The 17344-nt window shown below is 40.4% G+C and overlaps 1 protein-coding gene across 1 annotated transcript in view; it reads right to left on the bottom strand.

The window, feature by feature from the left end:
• THSD7B (thrombospondin type 1 domain containing 7B) overlaps window positions 1–17344 on the bottom strand; it is a gene marked incomplete at both ends in the record, with an annotated part of 260266 nt that overhangs the window by 121835 nt on the left and 121087 nt on the right. The window contains 2 exons of the mRNA XM_080346865.1: window positions 10519–10622; window positions 12258–12390. Coding sequence (XP_080202991.1) covers window positions 10519–10622; window positions 12258–12390 — 237 coding nt within the window. The remainder of the gene's footprint in view (window positions 1–10518; window positions 10623–12257; window positions 12391–17344) is intronic.

The raw sequence follows: 17344 nt of genomic DNA, 5'->3' as shown, positions 1-17344 counted from the left end.
ACTTACCCTGAGGCACATACCAAATAAAACATAAACGATTGCAGAACTGAAACTACAGTGAACTGACAAGTAGGAACAATAGTACTGACCAGAAAAAAGTGGTAAAAAGTAACATTACCCACAAGGCTTCACATCCAAGATCCAAATTTGACATTACAAAATATCCTACTTCGGGAAAACTCTGTCAAATATCAGAATATATTATTCGAAACTCTCCTTATTTCACAAAGCCAATATCAGCAATCCTTTAATAAATGATGCATGCACCAGGCAAAACCAGCGGCTGTCAGGAAAAAAATTGACTTTAGAAAAATCTTTGTTAGAAGGTGACATTTTTTTCATTTCTATCTATTGCCATCAAAGCACAGAGATGGCTTTTTCTTGTGTAGTAATTTTATTCCAGTGGAATTCCAATTTTTTGGATGAAGTTTCTCTTGATTTATTATAATATAAAGAAGACAGAATCTTCTCCTGAGTCTTTTGAGAAGCAAATCAATGACAATATTGCTAATGAAAGGGGAGAAGGGGTGTTTCCAACAGGAAAAATGCTCGGAAGTATTACTGCTGCAATCATCAGACCGGTTTAGAAAGCTCCAAACACACTGCTCAGTACTTCTGAACATATTTAGAAACGGTGCCAACAGAAAAGAGCAGCACTGGACAGTAAAGCAAATGTAATATTGACCATTTCACAGTTACCTGATGTATTCTCTCAAGTGCAAGCACTTCATAAGTATCCCCGTCACTTCCAGTTACTTTACTGTCATTTTACTGCACCCATTTGAAAGAAAGATGCTGGGAATTTTGAAAGGTGGTGTGAGTCAAGGTTATTCATTTATTCTGAAATTGAAAACTCATGTCTAAAACCTCTACTGCAAACATAAAGCTATTTGAGTAACATAAATATACAAATTCAGATTCAATGAACATGACATCAGGATTCCTTCTGCACCTTTGTGGTTTGTCACATTTAACAAATCTTGTGCCTGAAGATTTCTGGTAAGCCACCCTGATGAGCTCTGCCATTTAGGATGCAAATATTCATGTTGAGTATTAGCACTTAATTATTCAAAGAAACCTGGTTCATAATTTCCAGCAAGAAGTGCTTTCTAACTAGCGCAAAATAAGGGAAAATTCAAACTGCAACATTTACCAAGCTCTTCCGGTGGAAATTCCCCAGGCAATCCAAACCTCGGCAGTCTGACCATGAACAATACCTACTATAAATCAGACTCACATTCCTTTCAACATCTCCCTTTTACCTTTGCTGGGTGAGGGCTGGGAGCTGTGGTCCAAAAAACTGATGAAGTCCTTTAATATTTCATTGATTTAAGCAGGATCGGCATTTCAACACGGAACTGTCCATTTCTTCAGGTAGGTAAAATAAATACCAAGCTAAGACCCTTTGGTACTACTGTACTGTAAGAACAAACAACTTTCAGTTAATGACTCTGGAATTTCTCATAATGTGGTATTCTGCTTAACTCCGATCATTATGACCAAGGCAGAGGTTATTCTGGTAAAGAAAAACGTCTCCCGTGTTTTCCTGATAACTAATAGTATAAAAGCTTTTTAATATACTTATTTTTAGTCCTGCTTCAAGGTTTCCTTTTTGCAGTGTCTATTTGAAGCGAAGTTCTCCTTAAGGCCATTTTCCAGAGAACCTGGATCTTATCCTGCTCAGCACAGATGAATTTTTAACGATTTCCCTGTGAAGCACAGCAGCTTTGGCATGAATTGTCTTTGGATTTGTAAACAGCACAACCGTGGCAAGGAGGAAATTAAAATTTTATGAAAGCAAAAGTAGATCTAAATCAGTACTGAATGGGACTGCCTGCAACATGGGACATGAAAGCGTTATATAAAGTGGCAAACAAAAAAGGAGAGCAAACGGGCCTCAAATGTCTCGAGAACAAAGGATGATTCAATTAAATTGAAAATCATCGAGAAACTAAAATAGTTTGCTCACTGCAGGGTTAACCCATCAAACTAAAGGTATGGTAGACACAGACAGAGACCAAAAGATTGGAAGGAACATGAAAAAATCAGATATTTTTATAGCTAGTTACAGTGACAGTTACATGAGCTCATATAAAATATTAAGGATTATAAACCCTCATGTTTCAAGGTTCTAAGTCAACGAAACACAGAGTTTTAGGATTAAATGGCTCCTCTATTTCTGATAAGGAGCACAAGAGGCCGTGTGATCAGTTCTGCTTACAACCCATCCGTGGCCACAGAAGAGATTTCTTGTTATAGTTTATAACATCCTCTGCACAAACCATGAAGCATGACCACCCAGGCCTGCTGTTCACATAATAAACATTTCCCAAGATTTGTACAAAAAGCCTGAATCAACTGTTCATAACTAGGATTTTAAATCACAGGAAGCTGGTGCTAAAAACAAGTCATAATTGGAAGGGCCTGTCTCCAGTTTGAGGGAGAGATTGCTCTTCATTATGTCCCTCATTATGTCTTTCATCCTCTTGAGTAAGTCTCAGCACAGTTTGGTTCTTCTTGGACTTCTTTCATCTACTATACTCTGTTTAATGACAATCCATCATTTAAAAAAAAAGACCCCAAAAACGACTTTCACCAACGAGAGTTGCTTAGATCATACAGACTACACACTAGATGAAAGAAATCTTAGGAGGACCAAAGAGAGCCGAACTTAATCAGAGGGATGAAAGACAAAATGAAAATCTATCTACCCTTACATTTAAAAAGGAATTTCCTTCAGATAAGATGATCTCGACTCTCCCTCTGTACCTGTTAAATATAGTGTGAGTACCGTCAGATCACTTGGGACTTTTATGATTGAGATGCTCTAGCAACTCCTGTAAATTGTACACATTTGGATGGTGCTGTCTTTGACTTTGAGGTGATCAGGCCATTTCCTATTGATCTAAAACCTCCTTTCCCCACTTCTTCCCTCCTTCCTTCTAATCAAGGCAGAAATACATAGCCTGGAAAGCTTTGATGTTCCTCTGCTTTACTTTTCATTATTTTGATCTTTTAACAATCCCTCTATTGGTACATGCTTGTAGTATACATTTTCAGTGTTTATGCCTTCTGGCTTCAAAAGACTTTTCTACTTGATCAAGGCTTTATTTTTCCCACAAAACAAATGCTGTGTGTAGTACTATGATGCTGATATTTGTTTTATTTATCAGATAGGAACAGTATTTAGTTAAGCTAGAAAAACTGTTTATTTCCTTATACAGGGTGGAATATACTGTCGTGTTTTTGAAGGAAATCAAATATATGGAATTTATCTGATGCAGTCTTCATCATCTTTATTTTACGAGAAGTCTACAGATTACTGAGTTGCCTTTGGACAAAATGTTGTGCTGTAGATTGCTGTCAGGACAAATTCTCTAAGAGTCCCTTCAATTTTTATGTTGCTGGCATAAGGCTACAGTGACAGAAATGAGTTGGAGTCTCTCTTGCCATTAGTTAGTGTCTATAAAGTAACGTCACGCCAATTCTCCTATCACCTGTGAAATACTCTTACAGCAGCTATACCTGAGGTGGAAGCCGGGCCAGACCCGGTCTGAAATATGGTAGCACTGTTCGAAGCATCTTGTGATGCCTGCTGACATCTCCTGTGAAAAAAGGAGGGCAGCCCAACATCACTCTTTTCCGAACAACCTGTCACAGCAAAATCGGTATCAATCTTTCTTCCCCTTGTCCTATCAACTAAGACCCAAGGAAAGAAAAATGGGTCTATAGGAACACATTACCTGGAGATCAGCGGGATGTAATACAATATGAGGACGAATTTCCATTCCCCGAAACAGCACCCAGCAGCAGACTCCAGTACAGCCACGCACATATTTACATAGACAACTCAGGTTTTAAGAAATTGGCCCAGGATTATTTCTATGCGAGCTGGTGATTTTATTTCTCATAAATTAAACTGCAGAAATCTCTCAGGCACACATGAAATGCTCAGAAAGATTGATCCATCACTTCTCACATAGCCTCCATCTATCCTTTCCCTTCTCCTCCTGCTCCCAGTCAATTGTAATGTTCCAAAACTGAAATAAATCCCATGGAAAGTCTTTCTGGGAGAAGATATCTTCCTCATGCCACTAAAGCAGGAAAGGGTAAGAACGCAGCTTTCTCAAAAGGAGATGAGTTTTGTATTATTGTCTCCTCCTCCTTAATTTTTCTTTGTTTTCCCCTTTGTGAAATATTGTGACACATTTTTGCATGAAGCTAATCTACTAGCAAATCCAATCCACAATTAAACCCAGGCTTTGGGAACTAATTTAAAGATCAAAGCCTATAGGTAAACTGCTGGAAATCAGATACAAACAATAGAGACTCGGGTAATAAAACATCCATACTGTGACAATAAATCTCTCAAATCAAAAACTCCCATGTGCAGATATACATAGCTCACCAAGACTGAAGATAAGTTTCATATGTAAAATCAGAGGTAAATTTCCATGAAGTTAAAGAAATTTTCATTTAGGAGCTTATATTCCTAAATACTTAATTTGTTTCTGTTAATAAATCTGGGTATTTTGAGACAAGATTCCTAATCAATTCTGAATTTGTAGGCAAACCAGGAATTGGAATTACAAGAAAGTTTTGACATTTTTGTTTGACCTTAATTGTCTATAATAATTTACAGTGGCAGAGAGTATTATGGAACAAAAAAAAAGGGAGGATTACCTGTTAAAAATATATTTGAGGAAGCAAATATCAGGAACTCAGAGATCAGAAGAAATACGTAAAATATATTATTTTACAATGCATGTTTTTTTACAACAGTGTAATGCTGCTAAACGTGTAGTCCGTAACTCTTCACCCCAGAGTTACCTCTTCAATACCGCTGCCCATCTTTCCACATATGTGAGTGCTGCACATTTTTGTCTTTAACAAAAATTTCACGTTTCTGATTTCAGAGAATGCTTGAATCTATCCGTATTGTGGTTTTGGCCCACTCTTCAAAGTACTCGCAATTACCTAGAGGTGTTACAGATGTACTCTCCAGTTCATTATACCCACTGTCCGTGAAAATACAGAAGACAGTTAAGAGTACGTGTGCCCCACGGGCAGCAATCTGAAACAGCCTTCCTTGACAGCAAACAACCAAGAGGAGAGCTTTGAGGTTTTTTCAACAAGTTACACAATCACCTCATTCTGCATTTCTCTGGGTCACACTTCCTTATTGCACATGGGAGAATGTCACGTTGGACTGGACTCGATGTCCTCCTAAAGTCAAGGGAATATTATCTGTGCTGCTTTCTGCTCACCTTATTGCCTAACCTCCCGCCCACTGCCTCGTCAAGCAAAGAAATCAGATTACCAAGAACAAATAATAGTAAATCAATTCTGGTTCGGTTGTTTCTTATCACCATATTACTCTCCATGTGTTTATGAGCTAAAATTCACATTATCAGTGACAAGAAAATAACAACACAAATAACAGGTACTTTATGAATTTGCAATAGGATGCAGAATGGTTACACGCGTAAAGTGTTGGCGAAGCCCCAGGCAGACATGGCTGATAACAGACTCAAGCTCTCCATCCTGGAAAGCCAAACCCCAGCACCTCAATTCTCATTCTAGACAGAATTTGCTTCGCAAACTTTCCTTTCAAAGGTATCACAAACAAGACTCAGCTCCTGTCCTCACTCTGGTAATTATTTTTCCCTCATTTATTTGCTATCAATGCCACCAGCTGCCAGGTAAGTGTCTTCCAGACCACGATGCCGGCTGGGACCACTCAAGTTCAGCTCCCTGTGCTCCCATTTGTGTCCCTGCAACAACCCATTTCCCTAGATGAATATAATCAGAAAAAAACACTGACAAACCTAATGGAGCCCCAGCATCACTCAGAATACGGCTCAAGGGTGCCAGTGTCCTACCAGGCAAAGTTAATCTTGGAGGGAGCTCCTGATGACAGGTAAGCTGCTATCAGCTGCACAGATTTATACACTGGACTGTGCTGCAGAGCAATGCTCATAAAACATCAACATCGAACTGAAGCAGTCCGTGCCTTCACCATGTTTACTCTCATAAATGTATTCATTGTAAACTTTAGGCTAGCACATTGCCTCTAGCCTGTAAATTATAACAAGATCCTAATACGTACATCCTGAAATTGGTACTTCAGGGCAAAAGCATTCTGCAACTCAAATTACGACAAATGCATCTGTTAATTTAGCTAATCAGCAGTTATATTAACTACTTACAAAACAGAGGATAAGAACTGTTGCGTGACTATGTTATGAGCAAAAAAAAAAAGGTAACGCTGATGCTTTTTTGATGGCAAGGCTCATCATAAAAAGGTTACCATAAAATAATTCCAGCAGAAACAACAGTAATGTATATTGTTATATTGTCATTGCTGTGTTATAGATTGATAATACACTAGATAACACAGCTAAAGGATGCCTGTTTGAAAAATTTGTGTAGATGCAATGTTAACAGATAATACCAAAATTCATCCTTTCATCTTCATATGTAAAATGTTAACTTAGTCATTAACTTATTGCAAATTGTTAGTAATCATAGTTCTGCCTATATTTTAGAAGAGACTTTACTGGAACTATCACTGCATTTAGACACACTCAGAAAGCCTAGGTAGCAGATCATTACAATTTTTGTTCCCATAACGATAAGTTTTTCATCTGCATCTCAGTCTAAAACCAATCTTGTCTGCAATACTCCTATAGCTTTCACAGAAGCTCCACAGCAAAAGCCAGAAACCTGCAACGGAGGAGACAGGAATCTTAAACTGCTCGAGTCTGGTGCTGCCTGCCTTCTACTTTTTCAATGTCAATTCATACATCAACTTTTCAACTGAAACGGATTATATTTAACACCAACCATCTTCGCAAAGCCCTCGTGGTGTGAATTTACAACACAGTTGCAGAAGGAAAGGAATACATCATATGTGGTCTGATAGTAGAGCATACCAAAAGAAATATCCTACTGAGATGCTCAATGAGGATATCGAGTATCGATCCACCCCATGACCGCAGGTGTGCCAGGGAGGATGCACTTCTTCAAAGCAGAGCAGTGGTTTCTCATTACTACATTGGTGGGTTTGTTGTTTTCCTGTACATAAACCAATAAATTATTCTCTAAGAATATTTGATGATCTGTGTCACAGCATTTCTGTATGCTTGCAATGGGGAGCTACAGCTCTGAGATGGACTTGCTGGGGGGAGATAGGGTCAAATCACAGTTACGAAGTGTCAGGAGCAGGAAAAATAAGACATGACACGTTCCATTGCTGCAGCTTCTCCTTGCTTTTGGAAAGTAACTACTTTTTTCATAACTATGTTGTCAGTGTATTTCCAAGACTAGTTTTTAAAGCGGACTGTCATTACATCACCCTGGTCTTTAATACACATCTATTTACTTTATCAGTGGCTTTTGAAGCAGCCTTCAAAGACACTTGCTTAAAACAGGCTTTCCATCCACTAATTAAACCTTAATAATCCCTTGTAATGAGCAACACATTTTTTCCCCCAAAATGTAAATGTCTAAGGTGGCTGCTCATGTCAGCACTGAAGGGAGAGGTCATTTCTGAAGGATGCTCCATCACAAACATCAGAGAACAGTAAAGCCACTGAAGGGCATCCAAAGCAGAAGCAATTTTCTCACAGTCTTGACACCTTCTAGTAAATTAGTCACTTGTCGAGGAAAATGACAGCTATATAGCAATAGAAAAGCTTGTAAAGCTCTTCATTTACTGTTAGAAATGTTGTCTGTGTCACTGTCAAGCAACAGTAACATCCCCATCCTGTTTTACTTGAGTGTCCTATCTCAGAGCTTTTTGCAAATCACATCTTAATGAAGTTTGAGTAACAACCATATTTCTTAGGTCTAAATGCTACTTTTCTCTTACTGACTGTTTTCTAAGTCAGCCCACTAAAGCTGATATCCAAAATGAAAGGCTACTGTAATTAGTGTAATATCATTCCAGGATAAAGCCATGAAAACTGAAGTTTCGGGCAGCTGTCATATCTTTGGCTATTCTGCTTGTTATTCACATGCAAATTCTGATATCTACTGCACATCACATAGTACGTTTACGTGCAACTTCAGTGAAAACGCTCATGGAACAAGATCTGTAAGTGTCTCAGAATCAAATCTAGAGAAAGAATAAAGCTTGAAAGTAATTTCAGACCCAATTTTCCTCCCTCAACACAGTCATCATTCTTATAGGTACACACAAACATGTGCTTGCTTTCTTTAGAAATAATTTATATGAATTCAGTGTTCTTATATAATTGGCTAGATACGCCAGTCACTGAAAACTGAAGTTCTCTTATTTACATGACTGTCAGGATATGGAGAGCAAAAGACAAAAAACACTAAACCCAGATGTTCTAAGGAAGACAAGACTGATTATCTTCAGCGGTAAAAGGGTAATTGCTGTTACACAGTAAAATAGAAATCAGGCAAATACATATAAATACTCTTTGGAAAATAAACACTTACTGGCTAAAGACACTCACACATTACGCAAGCCAATCACTGCGTGGAGGGTGGTGATACCTCGAATGCAAACCCATTTGTAAGATGCCTGAACATCGTAGGAAAACATCCATCTATAACATCTGGTGCTCTTCCACTGATGGCACGGATTCCCCTGAAAAGATGCACGGACTCACAGAGTCGTACAATACAACTTAGAACAGAAGGGATCTCCGAAGTTCCAATGCCTGCTCTAAGTGGGATTGACCACAAGTTAGAAACTGCTCAAGACCTTATTCCATTGAGTTTTCAGTATCTCCAAGGAATCTACAGTCTGTCTGGGTGATCTGGGAACTTCCCTCACCACAGCCTATGACTGTTATCTTCTGTTATTTCACTGTGCACCTCTGAGAAGAGTGTGGCTCATCTTTTCTGTGAACCCCACTCCCATTAGACGCTTCTCTAGGCTGAAGAAGCCCAAATTCCCAGCCCCACCTTACCTATTATCTCAAAAATATCTCCCAAGACCCCCTCCATGGTGAAGAACAAGAGGAGTTGTCGAGGTTTACAAGGTGAAGAGACCCTGCAAGGTCTTTGAGCAAACACCACCCTTGGCTGAACGGCTGGTCCCTGACAATACCCAGCACCTTTTCACACTTGCTGCTGCTGCTCTTGAAGAGCTCAAGTAGAGCAAGGTGAGGTATCAACAGCAGCTTTTTGAAAGCTTCCCTTACTAAACACTTCTATAGGTAAGACACAGACTCACTGAAAATCCAGCAGCGGTCAGGTAGCAGCTCAGTTTCAGCTGCCCTTTCCGTGCAGGTCACTCCAACTTGTTCATTGGAAATACCTTGAAAATCATCTTCTGTGGGTTTCATCTAAGAACTCATTTTCCTGAAACCCCTCTCATCCCCAATAATAGGTAGCAGACTGCTTCTATCAACTATATGTAATTAAGAAAACCAAAGCTGTTACAAAACCCGCAGCTAATTACAAAAAGTGAACATGGCACTGAAATAGATTTTGCTTGAACACATCAGACTAACAGATTCCTTTTCCATGATTACTCCAGAACAGCACATACCCTATGTAATTGTTGGAGGACTCTCCACAGAGTAAAAATAAGCGTGGTACTCTTCTATTATACTTTGAATTCTGTCAGAGTAAGATTAATAGAAAGTTCATGCACCTACTGGAGCATAAAGATTACCATCCTTCCACACAGAGACTGAGGAATACATTTTAGGACATCTCAATTTACAGAATTCTCTTTGAAAACCTCATGGAAAGGCTTGTGGTCAAAACCTAGTTAAAGATATTTATTCCTTTGAGCTTTAGTTTAAAAAACATTTCTTCTTTCAGATACAGCCCACATACTGTCAGGATTCTTCTTTCTTTTCCTTTGTTTCCAGGTTATATAAGAAATGCACTTCATCTTTAAAGAATAGTTTCTACCTTTGTGAAGGAATAAATTATTATGTCAAGTTCCTTCGGTTAACATACCTGTATAGTAATTCTTTTTTCAATAAGGTTTCATTAGATTTCCCAGGAGACTGATAACAGCCAAATCTCCAGCCATCTACAGGAGCCACTACAGACGCTGATCACATACTCTAAACAGTGACATTCGCTGTAATTTCCAAGCGCAGGAGCCCAAAGCCTTTACCCACACTGAATTTCGCCAATAGTCTTAGTGAAAATTTGGCTTCAGGCAAATTATTACTAAAATTTAAAATTCCATTTTTAGCAGCAAGAAAGGGTTCCTTCACAGAGGCCTATAGATAGATACTTTTAAAGCCCACGTGCTTCATCTTTAGGCAGAACAGCAGGTTATTGTAAAGACACTTGAATACCAAGCATAAATCCTCTCCTATACTCTGAGCATACTATCATGCTACTAGTAGTTTAACCTCCAGCACAGGCGCAAAACTGTACAGTGGGTCCACTTCCCAAACACTTTAAGTGCTTCAGTCACTTGATTTCCAAACTAGCTACTGTAAAAGAGTGAAGATCCTACTTAAATGCCACATTCCAACATCTTAAATATTCGGGGGATGTATGGAGAAGGCTTACCCCTCGACTGCAGCCCGTGTCCACACGCCTCATTCTGTCCCGGCACACCCTGTCTCACCGAATCCGGCACCAGCACACAGTGACCCCAGCGGTGGGTCCTCCACCTGCCAGAGGAAAAGGTTAACAATTCAGTGGTTAAAACTGGAAAACAGTCAACAGAGGCAAAACCTTTAGTTACAAATTATGATTTGACAGCTGGTTGAACATGAGCCAGCAGTGTACCTAGGTGGCCAAAAAGGTCACCAGCATCCTGGCTTGTATCAGGAATAGTGTGGCCAGCATGAGTAGAGAAGTGATTGTGCCAGTGTACTCGGCACTGGTGAGGCCCCTCCTTGAATCTTGTGTTCAGTTTTGGGCCCCACATCTAAGGAGGACATTGAAATACTAGAGAGAGTGCAGAGGAGGCAACAAAGCTGGTGAGGGGCCTGGAGCACAAGTGTGATGAGGAGCGGTTGAGGGAACTGGGGCTGTTCAGCCTGGAGAACAGGAGCTGAGGGCAGACTTGATCATTGTCTACAACTACCTGAAAGGAGGCTGGACCATGGGAGGTGTTGGTCTCTTCTCCCAAGTAACAAGTGATAGGACAAGAAGAAATGGCCTCAAGTTGTGTCAGGGGAGTTTTAGATTGGATATTAGGAAAAATTCTTCACAGAAAGGGTCGTCAGGTTTTGGAACAGGCTGCCCAGGGCAGTGATGGAGTCACCATCCCTGGAGGGGTTTAAAAGGCGTTTAGGCGAGGTTCTTAGGGACATAGTTTAGTGCTAGAGTTAGGTTATGATTGGACTTGACAATCCTGAGGGTCTCTTCCAACTGAAATGATTCGATTCTATTCTATTCTATTCTATTCTACTCTACTCTACTCTGCTCTACTCTGCTTTATATAATGTGGAGACTTAAGGAGAAATAGAGGGAAAAGGTTTTAATTATTCCTGAACTAACCATTGTGAACTGAAATGCAGATGCAAGGTTCACCTTCTAGAAAGCCACACCACCCTCCAATGAAGTCTCCCTTTCTCATTTTTGTAGGGCATGGCTCAAAGTCACCGAAAATACACAAGAAACATCTTCAGTGGGCTTTGAACAGGAGAACGCAGCTTTCCATGGCACCATGTGGGACGGAGCCTGGCAGAGCCGAGCGGTGCGACTCCTGCTTTGGCATTACCGCATCCTACAGAATGCACAGGCTGGAGATTTATATGCAAAGATATAATGCTTTTCTGTTTACTAATATTGTATAACAGATGGGTCACAGAATTTTAATGAAGAGCAGTGAGTAATCACCCTGCTGTACTATTTGTCTAATCAGAATTTTTTTAAGTGCATATTATTCACTGGAGTGAGAGCATCAGGGGAAAAGACAAGAGTTTCTGCAATAAGCATACAATTATGATGAAGGCAGTTGAGTGCTTGTGGTCCCAAAATAGCTTACATTGATTTTGAGAGACAGTGAGGGGGGAGTTCCCAGTAATAGCTTCCTTAAACACACCGAACCCTGAGGTTACTATTTCTAGGAGCTGTGTCTACTGGTGTTTTTTAGGATAATGCCAGATCTACTGAAATTTCCAATCTGAACTCTACTTTTACACATTTTGCAAGGTACATTATTTCTTTATAACACTGCATTTTCCAATATTATGTTGTTTTCTGGTGAAAACTGTGCAGGATAATCACACAAGAGCCATTTCTGGCCAAGTGGATACCCACTAGCAAAAGACTAAGTCCAGGCTAACACTTTTTACCTATAAACTGGACAGATGGGAATATCTTCACATTCTCTTTCCTCATATAAGGTGTCTGGGCATGCCTGTCCCCCATTGGCAGCATCCTGAACGATAATCCTGTAGCGGGACTGCTTAACTGCAGTAGCATTGCCTGTAAAATAAAGAAGAATATCTGCATTCCATACACATACACATTCCATACCCTGAGTTACGTGACCTAGCTGTCTTGGTTAAAAACATGCTTTGTCTTTCATTTATATTTTGAAATTATGAGCACTCTGGCACTACACAAAGAAGGGAAGGAATGGTATGTTGGATCGAAAGCTACCATTACTTGCTTTAAAATGACCAGTAGTTCAGCAGAACAGCACCTGGAAGGTTGATAAATCAAAGCCTAAGAGATGCATCCAAAAATGTCTATTTAATAGAACATCAAATCTGACAAGAAAATATCTATAAGCAAATACTCAAACACCTGAACAGGAGGACAAAAAATGAAGGAAAAACAAACAAACAAAACCAAAAAAAAAAACAAAAACATCAACAACAACAACAACAACAACACACAAAAAACCCAACCAAACCAACCAAACCAAAAAAGCCCCCACCAAACTGCCATAATGGAAAGTTTTGTTTCTGAAGACACATTTTGATGGTCTCAGGCTGCTACCAGTAACCCACCTTATGGGTCTAGAAATTACAGATGATAACCTGCTGACAGCAAAACCACTGCAACAAGAGAGGCTAGCTCTCTACTTAACCCGAGTCAATGCAAGATCAATCCATCTAGAAACACGGGTCACGAAATCTACAGTACAGAATGCAGCATGAAAGACAAGGGTAAGATTTATCTATATATCTCTATAGCCAAAGCAAACACAATTCTTGGCTGGGTAAGTGGTAAGTACAAACTGAGAGCTGGTTTAACTGCTGTGTATGGCATTAGTACTTCTCCAAGTACTGTATTCACACTTCAGAAAGACATGACAGAAAATGGAAAAGGGAGAACTCCATAAATGATTCCAGACCAGGCAAACATCTTATAACAGTGGGCTTCAGCAAATCTGTCCAAGAGAGAAAAGCGGTGTGTAAATTTGCCCACTTACGAGTATTATTTTTCCAGCTCAAGATAAAGCTGCAGTATCAAGATTACAGTGCATTAGAGTAGAAGGAAAAAATCAGGACAAGTCACACTGTTAACACAAAGTACAAGTACAGATCCAGTAAAAATGGTTGGTTCTAAAAATATCAACTTCTATAAGCCTTCAGTTGTACATGTGCTACCACTGAGATCCCCGCAAAGGGAGGCTGCTCACCCCACGTGTGACCCCGAGGCAGGACAGGGGTGTCCAGGGCGATCCCACTTCTGCTCCCACCTGAGGCAGCTCCACAGCTTCCCATTGTCTCCTTTCAAACACCTGATCCAGCCCCTGTAAAGCCTCACAGAGAGCCCTTTCTTACAATCTAGCCCACGTCATTGCTGCTGTAAATTAAACTAAACCTTTTTTAATCTTCGTCCACTAGATATTTAAAAAAAATCCCTATCACCTGGTGCATAACCTTTATGAAATTTCAAGTGCTTGTATCCATTCTAAGCCTTCCCCTCTCTAAACTAAGCAAATGCAGTTCTTCATAGGTCCTGCTCCATTGCCTCTTGCTGCCCATTTTCTTACAATGCTCTGCCCAAGGAATCCCAACCTGCACAGGACGGTAACACCTTTGGTCTTTTACACACAACGTGCCCGTGAGTTTGACAAGCCCAATATGAATTTTGGCATTTCAAACTGCTGACTTCCATTCTGTTTGTAGTCCATTGTATCTTCAGAGGTGCCTGTGACAGTACTGAGTTCTTTATATCCCATTCTGTCTTCATGCAATTGATTCTTTCTTCCTGAGTCACATTTGGAGTATTTTTTCAATTATTTCAATATCATTTAATATATTGCCCATTGTGTTCGCTGCCTCTTTCCGCTCTGCACCACCCACTAATGTTATTATTCAAGCACGCAAGCTGTTCAGACAAATAGCACACAGAACTGCGGCAAGGAGTTTTCTGTAGGGCTCCCTTTGTCTCACGTCCCTGTTTGATTGTGAATAACGGACATGTGTCACCCAACTGACTGGGAGCAGCATTGCAGAGAAGGATATGGGTGTCCTGATGGACAAGCTGACCACAAGGCATCAATGTGCTCCTGCAGCAAAGAAGGGCCACAGCATCCTGGGCTGCATTAGGAAGAGCCTCACCAGCAGGTCCAGGGAGATGATCCTTTCCTCTGCTCAGCACTGGTGAGACAACTGGATGTCATGTCCAGTTCTGGACTTCCCAGGAGAAGAAGGACATAGGCACACTGGAGTCAGTCCAGTGAACAGTGAACAAAGACTATTCAGGGACTGGAGAATCACAGAATCACAGAATGTCAGGGACTGGAAGGGACCTGGAAAGCTCATCCAGTGCAATCCCCCACTGGAGCAGGAACACCCAGATGAGGTTACACAGGAAGGTGTCCAGGCGGGTTGGAATGTCTGCAGAGAAGGAGACTCCACAACCTTCCTGGGCAGCCTGTTCCAGGCTCTGTCACCCTCACTGAGAAGAAGTTTCTTCTCAAATTTAAGAGGAACCTCTTGTGTTCTGGTTTGAACCCATTACCCCTTGTCCTATCACTGGTTGTCACCGAGAAGAGCCTGGCTCCATCCTCCTGACACTTATAAACATTAATGAGGTCACCTCTCAGTCTCCTCTTCTCCAAGCTCAAGAGCCCCAGCTCCCTCAGCCTTTCCTCATAAGGGAGATGCTCCACACCCTTAATCATCTTTGTGGCTCTAACATCTGACACACCAGGAAAGCTGCAACTCTTCAGTCAGGAGAGGAGAAGGCTCATGGCATCTTATCAATGTGCATCAATACCTGATGGTAGGTAGTAAAGGAGATGCACTGTTTTCACAGTGATAGCCACTGTGTGATTTTTCAAGCAGTTGAGTACTCATTTAACAGCGATTTAATTCAAGTCACTGTTCCTCAGCTTCCTGATAAAAGTTTAATGTGTCAAAAATCTACCACTTCCCTTAATTAGAGCAGCTATGCTGTCAGAAAAAAGATATTAAATTTATTGGGCGTGATTTGTTTGCAATAAATCCATACTGGCCAATGTATTAGAATCTGATTCTTGAAAAGTTTATATCTTGAGTAATAACTTGTTCTTGTGCTTTTCTACATAACAAAGATAGGATAAGAAATGTACAATTTCCTTGACCATTCTTGGGGGGGAGGGATGGGGTGAGGGGCCGGGTGTTGGTTGGTTTGTTTGTTTTGGTATTAGCGAGTTTTAGTTAGTTCCTCAGGATTTAGCAATTCCTCACTCCAGAAGGCAGTTATTAGATGATCTGGCATTACTTTATTACTTCCTTCTCTATCCACACCCCTCACTGACATGGGAATATCTCATTTATGGAAATGTCTATTCCTCTCCTGGCTGAAGACAGGAAACAACGGCAGCAATTGGGCAGTCCCCATGTTGTGTTTCCCTCATTTCTCAGTAAGTAATGAACATAACATTTCACTCAGTATCTCCTTTTAATCCATTTATGTAGTTCTTCTTACCTAATATCCTCCTATAGCTTAATTTGCACTCTCAGTTTCTCGCTTCTAATTTTTGTGAAACAATTTGGCAATCAAAAAGAAGCAAGATTCTGAACAACTCTGATGATGAGAAAAGACCAAAAAAAGGCTTCTCTAGCTCTGTTTGGTATTTTCTCTTCATGGCCTGAAGCTTGAACGTGTAATCACATACAGACCCACATATGCCGTGCTCCCCTGTGCTACCAGATTGCTATTAGAATAGTTTCAGGATAAAAAGTTCAGCAGGGCTTCAGCCCTTCGTGCAGTCTTGGTAGCTTCCAGGTCTTCTGTCTGCATAGAACACGTTCCCAGGAGGTGTAGCTACCAATTCTCCCAGTTTGTTGAAGTCTGCCTTTTTTTTAAATGTCTTGCTGATATCACCATCCTTCACTTCTCCTAAGAATCGTGAACTCTATCACTTTGTGATGATTTTCATTCAAATTATCTACCACCATTAGAATCTTAGCCATTTCCTTCCTATTCATCAGTACCAAATCTAAATGAGCTTCCCACAGTAATTTTCTCCACCTCAAGAAACTAAATTATCCTCAACATTTATTGCACATTACTCAAACCCCATTTTCAAAATTGAATTTCTACATTGGCTTTTCTACAGTATTCCTTACAAATGTTAATGAACATAAGTTTTAAATTGCTACAGCCTGATTTTCCAGAGTATTAGCATTATGTAGGACTTTCTTTTTAAAGCCAAACTTTGGCTGATTTCAAGCATGACTATTCTTGCCCCGTCCTGAAAAGATCAAGCCTCAGGATCTCAAGACCATCTTAAATTCTATGTCCTTGTCTTTGGAACTTAAACAATGTTTGAGACTTTCAGGGGTGCTTTATCTCAACTTCCAGTTGCCCCACCAGCCTCCAATGTCCTCTCCATTTGCACAGAGTCATTGGACTCCTATCAATCCACTCTTCTTATTCCTCTCTTGCTTTTGTATCTTTCCTTCCACTGCATTTGACATCCATGGGTTCCTTGACACCCTGCTCAGGGCTTGGAAAGGTGCATCACCATCCTCAGGTGAGGGATGATATCCTCATTCACTGCTGTAAGGTGTGGAATATCTGGTCCAGCTTTTACAGGAGACATTTGGCTTCATCCTCTTTACTCATGACCAGAAGGAACGGCAGAGCCTGATCAATGCTGGCTCTGAGCACACAAATAACAAGCACGGTCTCTCCAAAATGTTTGTTGCCAAAATCAGAGCTGTCTTCAGTATCTTTGTACAAATAAGAGCTTTTGAAGGGATAGGTCTTCAGCTTTGACCAGCTCTGCTTGGGTGTTCGTTTATGAGAGATGAAAGTGGCAGATCCTTGACAGAAACTGCCTGACACAAGGTGGAGTTCACTAGAATTTCTTATCATGACATGCCATGAATTTCATCAGCCACTTACTGCATCTCGTTTCAAATCTGATTTAAGGCATGGGGAAATAAATACGACAGTTACTACCTAATGTTTCATGTAAACTTGTCTA

The sequence above is a fragment of the Nesoenas mayeri genome (assembly GCF_963082525.1).
Source record: "Nesoenas mayeri genome assembly, chromosome: 6".
NCBI lineage: Eukaryota > Metazoa > Chordata > Aves > Columbiformes > Columbidae > Nesoenas > Nesoenas mayeri.
Note: the sequence above shows the minus strand (reverse complement) of the source record. Positions and strands in the feature narration are given on the sequence as shown.